Genomic DNA, 12,639 nt, shown 5'->3' with positions numbered 1-12,639 from the left:
CTTTTCTCTAAAATAATTGACGTTAGTCATGTCACATCAATGTACAGTTTTAGGCAGTTGTGTGCTGTATCAAATTAAGCAGTTTACATAACTATTCCTAGTCTTCCCCAACAATGTGTAACCTTGGAGGATATTATATTAAGTAACAGGCTGCACAGGAAACCCCCCCCTTGCATGAGGTTGTTGGGGTGCCTTGCCACAGTTAAGTGCTGGTGGCCATCTGTGGATACCAGTGACTAACCCCTGCTGTTATGTAATCAGTGACTAATAGCAATCATTGATCTTTCATGGCAGAAGTACTGTCAAACTATGTAGTTGCGAAAATCAGTGCAAAACCATTACTGCTATGATTTATACTTGTGGGCGGGAAGAGGGAGGGGTTGCAGAGTATTTAACAGTAACAAGATGACCATATTTTTTTTCAACTTTCTATCACAAGTATCAACACTGCACATAAGTGGCTGTCTTTAGAGGTACGACAGGAGAAGGACATTTGTGAAATTAACTCTTTACAGAGACAGTGAGTAGCATTGCTAACTCATACTACAAAGCTCTACTTGTGATACTGGCCAAGGCTTTTTTGTGTGGAGTTTTCATTCCCTTCCTGTGTCTGGTGTCCTCATACACCCCAAAATGTGACACAAGTAAAACAGCATTCATCCAATTTGCCTGTAGACAAGTGTGCAGTGTATGTGTTTGTGCATCTTGTGATATACATGGCTTATCGGAGGCAGCGTCAGTACTGTGTGCTTCTGTGAAACACTGGTGTATCTGTGAATGCTCTTGATAAGCCAAGTCCATGGTCCACATATAAAAATCAGTATGGCCTGCAATACATCTGGCTTTCAGGAGCAGTGGGTGTATATTAAAAGTATAGATCACAGATTTTTATCTGTGGATATGCACACACATGACTTTTCTGGTTAGCAGTAAAACAGAAAAAGTCGCAAATCATTATCTTTAAAAAATAAGTATTACAATGAATCACAGAACATCCAGACACTCAGACCTTTTGGGGGCCTGGTGGTCAACGTACTCCAGGCTGTATAACTAGATTGTGTCACAAGCTTTTATAGTGGCCTCACCCCTGAACTCATCTTTTTTTTTTTTATTTCTCGTCTTCTGCCGTGAACCTCATCTTAGTCAAAACTAGCATGCTTACTGGAGTGCAGAGAAGGTTGCTGTAGCTTGTGGGATGGGAGGGCTGGTGATGGTGCAAGCATTACTACTATAATTTTCCTTACAATCAAACATTTGAGGCGTGCACAAAATGTTGCTATAGCTTGTGTGCCACCTGTAGAGTCTGTTCATTATTTCTTTAACTTTCCTTACAAACCTCAGAGTGCACACACAAGGTCACTACTGCCTGCCTGAAGGTACTGCACTGTTTAGGAGAAACAATTAAACATCAGAGGCGTACACAGTAGGTTATTTTTTGGGGAGGTAGTGGTACGCATGCATACTGTTAAAGGTCTCTAAAAGCAACAGTTTGAAATATGCTACTACATTCTATGTGCTCTTTCCGTTTCACCAGGGTCAGACATCAAAGTGATACACAAAAGGAATCCATCTTTTTGGGGTAGATCTGAGGAAGCAAGCTCTATATATATGTTTGACAGCAGCCACTTGAAATATGACTGTAGCCAATTTTTCTTTCATCTTGAGCTAAAACAAAGAAGACATATAAAATATAATTTTTTTGGCACGGGGTAAGGATGCAGGTACTATTCCCAGGTATGACTAAGTATCCTCACAAGCATTTGTTTTTCTTTTCTTTTTTTAATGAACTGCTACTTTGCCAGACACAACAAATTTCTTCTTTGAAAAAGAAACTATGAAATTCCTTTCCTTGCTCATGGTTTTGTTCAGGCCATCACTTGATCAAAATGTAGGAAAACAACTCTAAAATACACCTTACCGCATGCCCCCCGGGTTCTGGGGGTCTGGTAGTTTGATTACTCCTTCTACAGTTACTACAGTGTACTTGTGGCCAGTTAGAGCATGCTGAAAGGATGAAGGTAAAAGTAAAAGTAAACTTGAGGATGCCTGAATTTCTTTCCTTAGTTTTTATTTTTGTTCAGGCCATCATTAGATCAAAAAGGTTATTAAAAAAAAAAAACTCTAAAATGCATCTCAGAACATTGCAGCATGACAGACACTACTGTAGAAAGCACCATAAAATGAACCCTTTAGTATAAAAAGCAAGTTTTGTCCGATTCTTTTTACAACTGTAATTCAATGGGGATGATTTATTTGGCTACCTTTATTGGAAAAACTGAAAGGAAACCAAGATGACGGATTTATGAGCATTACAGAGACATTATTACCCACAAAGACACTAATACACTTTACAAGCACACAAAAATGTGCACAGGGACAAAATTTCATTTTTTTGTTCTTGAAAAAATTTTAGTAGGTCATGGGAAACCAAACTGGAATACAGAGTTGCTTTGGCAAATAAAAGCCAATGTTTTTCCTGGCCTTAACGGACATATAAACACAACCCCTGTGTTAAAATTAAGGCAGACTAAATTATAGCCAGCTATGTAAAAAAGTGTATATTGCAGGTTGATTTGTAATAGTGTAATATTCTTTTCCATGTGCTTTTTATATTTTGAATTGACATTTTGTAGCTCGGTTGTTATATTTTAAATGTCCACTAGATGGCGGAAAACAGCAGAACAATGTTTTTTTACATACAGCTTTTTAGTACTGAAATTAAATAAATGATTTACTTGCAATTTTTAAGTAAAATTTTAATATGAACATTTTAACATGTACTTAAAGTAGTTTAGCACCATTTATAATTATTTTAAAGGTTTATTAAGTGTTTTTGAACAGGTTTTTATGAGAACAGTGTTTATGACTGGCCAGTGAACTTTGATGTCACTATATAAAGCTGGGAATCCATAACTGAATGTGATCCGATGAACAAAAACATATTTGTAGTGTTGTGTGTTAAAATAGATTAAAACTTGCTTTATACTGAGGGATTCATTTTATTGTGCTTTCTGGAGTTTTTTGGTGACTGTTCTGACACTACTTGCTTCGTTTTACTGGTCATCTCAGAATATTCCCAACTTAATTCAATTTCCTCCACAGTTACTGCAGTGTTGTCTGACCCAATTAGAGTGCTGAAATAATGCAGGAAAAGGTAAAGAGCATAACAAAATGTGAGAAGAGGTAAAGTAATCTGGAAAATGTAAGGAAGCTATGATGCAGAAAGAGAGAGGAGGTCAGAAGCACTCCGGATATGTGTGGGAGAGGGAAGCAATAGCAGGCAGTGGTGGAAAGGGAACACCATGGAGACCTCCACTTAAGACACCATTTCACCCCACAGTGTGACACACAATCTCCCAATGAATAAGATCCAATGTCTTAACACCACCATGCAGATGTTGATCTGAACCCTTACCTCGCCACATGTGATCATTAAAAAGTTATAACATATACAGTCAAAATTCAAATAAGACATGAAACAGATAAAATTCTTATTAAAGTGGGATAAGCTGATCCTCTCAATAAAACAAGGAGGTTTACGATTTTAAAGTTACGCAGTTAAAGCTCATATGCATAACACAAGCAGATGGTTAAAATTAAAAACGGAGAGGAATGATAAAGCAGGGGGTTCAAGAAATAAAGAAATAGTGAGATTTTGGATGCAAATCCTTAAGGAGAAAAACAGCCATACAGATTATATTCATAAAGTAGAAGAAAAAATTCTAAGAACTAAACCAACACTAAAAACGGAGAAAGAAGATTTTGTCAATAGAGACGACTGCAGGTAGGAGTATAGAAAACAGGCAAGATGGATCTGGAATTTACTGTAGAAAATTGGTAAATAAACCAAGGTACTGGGAGCAAATAACTAGAGAGAGAATGATTAACACAGTGAGATAAGGTCAAGAGGAAATTTGGTCCACAGACTAAAGATTATCTTCCCTACCAGGGAATGATATGAAAGTACAGACAAAGTGAAAGGGACAGGGAACTCTTAAGTGAAAAACATGCTCTGGTGGGGGGTTTTAGTTGAATCTAAAACAGAAGCTTCTGTTAGAAAAGGACGATTAGTAGGGCATATAAAACACTGCATGATAACTCTAAGAATCACAGAGGATTGGAAAAGACTGGAAAAGCAATTTACAAGAGAACAATGGAAGAATATACGAATGGCTCCCAAGTATGCAACAAAGTCCAGAATGTTTAAGATCTGTGCTTGCATAGGTATTTTTATACCCCACACAGATTTAAAAGCTTTCCTCACATAGACAGCAAATGTTGGAGCTGTGATGGGGAAGAAAGAGGTAACTAGGACCATGTGTTTCGGGAGTGCAGATTTTAAAAATTCCCCAGCAGAGTGATCTGTCAAATATTGGGTGAGTAATGGTGGAGACTAAGGATATGATTTTTTTTTTTCAGCTGTGAAACGGGATCTGAACTGCCTAAACAAAGTAAAGAGTTAAGTTTAATTAAGTTGCCTATCAAAAAAAAAATTACTAGCAAATGGAAATCAGAAGTCTAAACCAACTGCATTTGAAGTATTGAATAAGAGAGGTAGAAGAGTCAGAAGTGGGATCTTTAGAAAAGGGAAGGAGCAAATTACAAATAATGGAAATTTTGGGAACAACACATGCATGTTCAGGACAATGACTGAGGTTTAAGAGAAGGCAGGAAATTCAGCAATTTACCCAGTGCTGTACTGATGATAATTACAAAGCAAAGATATGCGATTTTAGATATATATATATATATATATATATATATATATATATATATATAAAAATACTGCACTATAAGAATCCACGAGAAGAGGTCAGAAAAGGTTGGGAAGAGAGACTTGATATGTAACTCACAAAGAAAAATGTGAGGACATATGTATGGCTACCAAATATGCAACAAATGCTACAAGATTTAGGATTTTTGCTTGGAGGAGTTTGCATAAATACTTTTATACTAGAAGTAGACTCCAAATAATGTTTCCTCTGGTAGATGTCAAATTTTGGCAGTGTGATGAGGAAGAAAGAGGTAACTGGGAACATACACTTGGAATGTAATGAGTTAGCAAACTTTAAAAAAAATTCCCACAGAGTATATAGGGCAAGCAAATAAGTGTAACTACGGAAATTATTTTTTGAACTGGGATTGTTGTTGGTCTTTTCGTCTTTTCCCGGTTAGGGGTCGCCACAGCGGAACTCCGGTCTGCTAATGATTGTTTTTTGTGCAGAGTTGCCAGCCCGACACCCAACCTTTAGCAAAGGCATGCACATTTCACGCATGTCTTTCGGAGGCCACTCGACCGCAGGGAGGACATGCAGACTCCCCACAGAAGGCACTCCAGCCGTGAATCGAACAGGAGAACCTCTTGCTGTGAGGCAGTAAGGCTTTGTTAAATTCTGTTGGTGACCAAAAAAGCAATTACTAGAAAACGAAAATCAAAGTCTAAACCAAACATATTTGAAGTACTGAATATTGTAACAGAAATAAAAAAATGGAAGTAGGATCTTTAGGAAAGGGTAGTAAACTACACATCAAAAATGGAAATTATGGGAATAATACATGCAAAACAGTGTTTTGGAAGAGGAGTAAGGTTTAAGGAATGCCACAATTTTTTTTAATTTTATGTAATGTTGGTTAGCTTATATGATAAATAAAAGTAGATTACAATGTTTCTAAATGTGAACTTGTTACTATGGCTTAATTACTTTTATATAAATGTAAGCTTACCTATGTCACAAATGATAATTAAATAAAGATGTTTATAAAAAGAAAAGTGATGTAAAATGTATGTAAATGGAAAAAAAAATGTTAATACGTCTTGTTTTCTTTACTGTTAATGAACACTCGCCTATGCTTTGAGCGATAATTTATTAAAGGGGTTTAAAAAAAAACCTCTTATTTAAATGTGCTCAAATCATTAGAACCCATATGATTGGGAAACGTTACCCAGATGTGGATGCCAGTAAGGAGGCTTCAACTTCACCTCTGATACTGTAAGATAAGGGTATGTTTTTTATACGCCAATCCATGGACTTGAATTCATATTCCAATACAGAGTCTTTTAGTTATGCGGCAACAGCCCATGCACGTAAACATTAAAGATAAAGTGCATATTTCTCTCACTTACTGCCTAAACACTCAAAGACAGAGGCATAAACCTGGAATATTTGTTAAATATTTTGGACTATTCACTCAAAAGCTGTCCTACAGAGAAATAAAATGTGTTAAACTACATTTTAGAAGCACTGGACTAAAGCTTTTTGTCACAAAAAGCATACCTTCTACCTTCAAAATATGGAACATTGCTTTATACAGGGTGGAGAAAATTAAAATGTGGAATACTTACTAAATTCACTTTTCTTAAATGTCCCTAAATTTGTCTCAAAACCTTGCTCTGTTCCTTAATCACAACTGGAAAAAGACAACTTATTTTTGCATTAATGGAATTTTGGACTAATTATTCTTGAGTTATTGACCGTTATTCCACCTAGCTGCTGGTACATGGTTTACGGTTGCATCCTCTTACCATAAGGGCTTGAAGGGCCACGTCAGAGCCCCAAAAGAATGAATTACTTTGGACCTAATTATGTCCCCTTTCCATGTGGGCTAGAGGGGCTAGACCAGGAGTGTATTTACAATTGCCCATCCAATCATCCGGGATGCTCTTAAAAAAGTTCAGTGAACTACTATGCTTTATGCCCAGGGGGAGTTTGTTCCACAAGAGGTATTATTTATTTTACATTTGTTGACCGGCAAAATCCAACTGGATACATGCCCATTTTCAGCAGAGGCCCAGGGAGAAAACTGCACAGTTAAATTTAAGTAAAATATAAGGTGTATACAGAAGCATTCAAATTTACATAGCACCAAGCTTGACACCGACTAGTAGCATAGTATTCAAGCTTAGTTCAATTTAACATGGACAGTACCAAGCTTGACACTGACTAGTAGCATAGTATTCAAGCTTAGTTCAATTTAACATAGACAGTACCAAATTTAACACTGACCAGTAACATAGCCTGCCAGAAAATCCAATTTATATTGCAAGTTGAGTTCAGAATTCTTGAGTGGGTGTTTAGGGTATTTGTTAGTTTTGTGGCTGTGAAGGAGGTCAAATGGGACAGATCCTTTGAAGTTTTATAAGACAGGCAGTGGTACCCTATCTGAAGTCGACAGAAAACAGTGAAAGTGCTTTTAGGCTGTCAGCATAGCTCAAGGCGAGCATGCCATTGACTGCCTTAGTAAGAACTGCTGTGGTCTCTCAAGGTCATATGCTTAGATGTGCACATACCAAAAGACGCACTACACTCTATATTTGCCTGACAAGGGAGGAGTAGAGCGAGGGGGTGATTATTTCCTTGGCTCTAAAAAATATACCCCTAATGATCAGTATGACTACATAAAATGTATTCCTAATAACAGCGGCAACTTGGTGTTCAAAGGATAGTTGAATATTAATGAAAGTGCCCAAGTCCCTAATAACAGAGTCAAATTTTAATAACAGCTTCATAATACACAAAGCCATATTTTAAAGAATTTCTATGACTCACTGTTATGCATTTCTCTTAACTGTCCATAATTCGCAGAATATACAGCTTTTGCCTCATATTTTTGGACTTTTCCTCATAAAATGTCTGGTTTTATGGCAAATCACTGTGTATTGAAGTCACTAAGTAAATGCCACACAGTTGAGTTTCAGACTTTAAATCCTCCAGAAAATGCATGCTAACAAAACCTGTTATTCTTTCTACGTTCATTCATAAGAACATTTAAAATCTGCCCCAATTTTTGGACCTTTCATCCCATTACATTCAGCTTTGTCCAGGTACAACTGAAAGGTGTGCATCCTTTAAGAAGGGTTGCAAGCATATCCTGCAACAAGACGGGATGCTGTGAAAGATTCGCCAAAAACACCCAATGAAGAGTTCCTTGAGCAACTCCGCCTCCACAATCCTAAACCAAACATCACAACTCCCACTGAGCAAGATGACCACAGTTGCACACACTTTCACGTGGGGAAATAACCCATCAACAGCGTCCAGTTTCTTCAAAATTACCCCTGAAAAATTGTATACTTTTACGGTCATTTAGTCCATTTAATAAAGCTATTCATTTTATAATGTTACTCATTATATAAGTTCATATAAAGCCCAAAAAATAAATCTGGAGAGTATTTCTGAATAAACGTGAACTTTTTATTAATGCGCATACACAATATTGCGTCTTAAGTGACATTATTTCTAATCTTTGCCATACAGCGTTGACATTACTAAACTTCTACTTTCATCCACCCAACATAATACACGTAACTACACGCAAGCACATCAATGATGCCCAGTTCAAAAATGCGAATCACTGTCTTACTATCTAACAGTTCTTCCAACTCCTTGTCATGACCGCTTCCACTGCCTTCTGCCGCCGCCATCTTCCTCTTGAAGGGGAAGACTCGTTGACTGCGACATCATCACAGGCGTAACATTGGTAAACCACGCCCACCAACTGAAAAGCGGCTTCATCTTCACAGGTAGAGTGTGTACCTAAGTCATAATGCCCAAGTCTTCCACAGAATTTTGCAGAATGTCGTGATTTTGCCTCATATTTTTAATCTATTCCTCATAAAATGTATGGTTTGCTGGCAAATCACTGATCACTAAATAATGGCAGTCAGACATTTTGAGTTCCATACTTCATATCCTTTAGAAAAAATGCATGCTAACAAAAAGACTTTTGTTGTAGCAACTTTGTAAGTTTATATGAGCAATGTTTAAAATTTGTCCTTATTTTTGGGCTTTTGACTCCCGTTATTTTTGGCCTTGTGTCCAGATTTCTTGGGCTAAGATATTGCGAGGTATATGGTGGACCTTAGAAGTCGGTAACTTTTAAAATTATTCTTTCTGAAAAATTCAATAAATATCACTAAAGAACGAATGTATACAGAAATAATATTAAGAGAAACGTGCATAAACAGAATGAGTACAGGATAACAACATTATGTATAAATGACAACTGCAGCATGAAGCATAGTTAACACAAAATGAGATACAATAGTTAAAGCACCAACTTAAAACGTCTAGTATTATAAACCTAGCATCTTTATACCTCTCAACCTCTTTGGGCAAGAAATCTGGACACAGCCTAAAATAATGGCTGGGGGTCAAAGGCCCAAAAATAAAGACAGATTTCAAATATTGCATATATGAACTTAGAAAGTTGCTGGAATAACAGGATTTGTTTTGGCATACATTTTCTGAATGATATGAAGTTTGAAACTCAATCACATGCCATTATTTGGCGACTTCAGTCCTCACCAATTTGCCAGAAAACCACAAACTTTATGAGGAAAAAAAGTATGAGGCAAATATCTGGACATTTTACATGCATCTGGATTGTTGAGAGGTATGTTTTTTTTTTCTTTTTTAAAATAATTTATTAAATTTAGCTGAAGATTTAATGCATTTAGAAACTTCCTTACAACAGCTAAAATGTGAACTATTTTGGACCTGGCAGGTTAACTGAAAACAAATATGGCTGAAATATTTACACTTAGGACTGGTGTTAGTGTTTTGGGGCCTTCAGCAAGTTTCAAGTTGGGGGTCCCTAACATGGAGACTGTCGTCCAGTCTAAGTGTTCTGCTGTGATTACCACCCCATCCTAAGCATCCTTTTACTGCTTATCATCATCACTGTATAGTACACACCATAACTCTCAAGTTTCTCATATTTTTGCCCTGAAGTCATTCCTTTGATGTAGTGGGATAAAGAATTGAGTACAGACCAGGAAACCCAATATCTGATGTAAATCTTTGTTCATACATTACAGATAGGACCTCAGTTCCGTCCTCAAAACCGATACGGCCATTTTCCAGCTCGCGCAAGCCAAAAACTCTCCGCTAGGAACCTACCCACAATGCCCCTCTCCTAGATACTCCAGACCTCGTTTGCCGTGTTCCTAGTCAAACGTGTTAGCCATCTCTCTCAAAGCTAAGTAGTAAATTGTTTTTACGACAGTTTTTCTTCTAAATTACAAAATTTTTAGTCAAGTTAGCCTTTTCTCACTGTTACTTATAACCTAGGCCTATTTCCTACCCTTTTCCTTGGAAATTTAATTTTTTACCCTTTTTGGTACTGTCCCTCTCTCCTGTCTTTGACAGGCCTTCCCTTTTTACTAGTGGTGTTCCTTAACATAACATCATAGGTATTTTCTGCCTTATTTTTTATATAGGATAGCATTGTTTCCTTACCATGTCAGACAAAGCTAAGTTGGGTTTTAAACAGTGTGACAAGTGTGGACGTAAGATGCCTAACTCAGATACACATGTCAGTTGTGTCTACTGTTTGGGCGTGGATCATATTAAAGCTGATTGTGTCATTTGTGCTAGTTTTAGTAATCGGACACTATTAGAACCTAAGAATAAACTTATTTTAAAAGGTTTAGACAAGACACCTTTGTCGGAGGCTGTATCTGGGTCGGAGGTCTCACCCCCTCTTAAGACCAAAAAATATAAGGAAAAATGGAGTCACTCAATTCCTGCATCTCCATCAGTTATGGAACCGAGTCGGCTCCATGCTTTGCCAGCGCCCTCGGTGCAGACCTCCTCTGCACCAGGATCTGTGTCCTCTCCCTCGGTGCCAACCATGGTATTCACTCCTATTTCGGTTCCAACCACGGCACCACTGACTTCGGTGCCATCCTTGATTCCCATATTGGCTCTGATGATTGTACATGCCTCGGCACCATCCCCATCCACAGTGCTCCATGGGCTCCGATGACTGTACATGCCTCGGCACCATCCCAGTTCACGGTGCCGACAGTCTCCTCAGCTCGATAGGCTGTGATGACTGTACATACCTCGGCACCATTCTCACCCATGGTGCCGACAGTTTCCTTGGTTCCATGGGCTCCAATGACTGTACATGCCTTGGCACCATCCCCAGCCATGGTGCTGACAGTTTCTTCGGCTCCATCTGCTCCACAATTTGAATACCTGCCAAGGAAAAGATATTCCCCAACTTACAACCCTATCTTGGGGCAGAGGTTTAGTCCCTTTCTAGAAAGACCTGATTCCCCTTCAGCAGCCTCTTTTAGATCCACTAGGAGTTTTTCTGAACTAGACCTAGTGCAGGTTGTAGACCAGCTTCTGGCAGCTAGGGTATTGCCCATTCCAGCTAGACCTTCCATCCCTCCTGGCTCGGAATGTTTTTTTACCTCATCTTCCCCTGCTTATCCTTCTCCAGCATCCACCCTGTTCCTGGTACTGATGTCCGCTTTGGTACATACTGTCTCGGCTACGACAGCAGTGTCTCCCCTGTCGGCACCGACCACCCTTGCTGCATCGGCTACGATGGAGCCAATGCTTTCTCGGACTGGTGCTTAGACCGTCCATATGTCCACGGCTCTGATGGCTTCCAGTTCTCTCGGAACCCCTCAACTGGAGGTGGACTCGAGTGGGCCTGCTGTACAGGTGATGGAAAGGGTCCTTCATTCCGAAGGCTCACAGCCAGCACCTAGGACACGAGTATCAAAAACCTCCCCTAGCATGCCCCTCTCCCAACCCACTATGTTGGGTCCCCAGGCATGGGAGTCACAAGAACCCCATGTGAAGGGAACCCCTTCTCTGGAGTCCTCCTCAGAAGATCCCACTGGAGAGCCACCCCGGAAGAAATGGTAAAAGAGGAAGCACCCTGACTCCCCGGAGGAATCTATCACAGAAGACACTGATTATAATGAGGGAGAAGGGTCCCAACGTTCTCCCCCGGACAACGTCTCATTCGGAGACATTCTCAAAATCCTCAAACAGCGGGGGGAATGGAAGTCCTCTAACCCTTCTTCTGAGGAATCAGTGTTTCTGCAGGCCTTCCATGCCCAGCCATCTGCTTCCTGGGTGACCCCATCAGCAGATGATCTTGTTAAACTAATTGTGCAGCATGCCTGGAAGGCTGCGGACAATGTAAAACCTGTCCCCCAGAGGTCAGACACAATTTTATCTACATCTGAAGATCAGCCCCATTGATCCAAGCCCCTGACAGTTGATTCTATGGTCGTGGTGGCGGCCACCAAGAGGAAACTGGCAGAAGATAGTTCCACTGTCCATCCTCCAAACGGGAGTCCCGGACCATGGATAGATTAGGAAAGCAGACCTATGCATCAGCAGCCTTCTCCATTCGGTCACTGAATTATCTGGCACACTTTACTCGACTCCAAAGAGACCTAATTTCTGAAATGTTTTCCTCTTTGGTGGGGGTACTGCCTGATAAGGTATGTGACACTGTCGCCTCGCAGCTAGCTACCCTTGAATCCATCTCAAACTCCTCGATGCGTTTGATATCTCACACCACCAAGGGGGCAGCTCTGGTGTTGTCATGAGATGTAATGCTTGGATGCGATTGTGTGACTTCGCAGACCCCTTTAAATCTTCCTTCATCAATGCACCTGTCAACGAATCTGCACTTTTTGGACCCAAGGTACGAGACACACTTGCATATAGTGAGACAAATGGAAAGACCTTGTCGGCTGTGAGCATATGCTTTTCCAACCCCCAAAGGTCCTACTCCAGGAACCAGAAGGGAGGAAAGATATGGTTTAAGAAATCCCAAGGATCCTTTCGTGACACTCCTGGTGAACAATCCCCCCGGGGTTGAGGG

The 12,639-nt window shown here is 39.5% G+C and overlaps 1 protein-coding gene across 1 annotated transcript in view; it reads right to left on the bottom strand.

Annotated features, from left to right (window-relative positions):
- The window catches only part of PEX19 (peroxisomal biogenesis factor 19), a 743,396-nt gene extending 734,929 nt beyond the window's left edge, over window positions 1-8,467 (bottom strand). Inside the window, exon 1 of the mRNA XM_044059399.1 lies at window positions 8,362-8,467. Within this exon, the coding sequence (XP_043915334.1) occupies window positions 8,362-8,422 (61 nt within the window). The 5' untranslated portion in view covers window positions 8,423-8,467. The remainder of the gene's footprint in view (window positions 1-8,361) is intronic.
- Window positions 8,468-12,639: the final 4,172 nt, after the last annotated feature.

This window comes from Protopterus annectens, chromosome 17.part0 (genome assembly GCF_019279795.1).
Source record: "Protopterus annectens isolate FY-2018-M chromosome 17.part0, PAN1.0, whole genome shotgun sequence".
NCBI lineage: Eukaryota > Metazoa > Chordata > Ceratodontiformes > Protopteridae > Protopterus > Protopterus annectens.
Note: the sequence above shows the minus strand (reverse complement) of the source record. Positions and strands in the feature narration are given on the sequence as shown.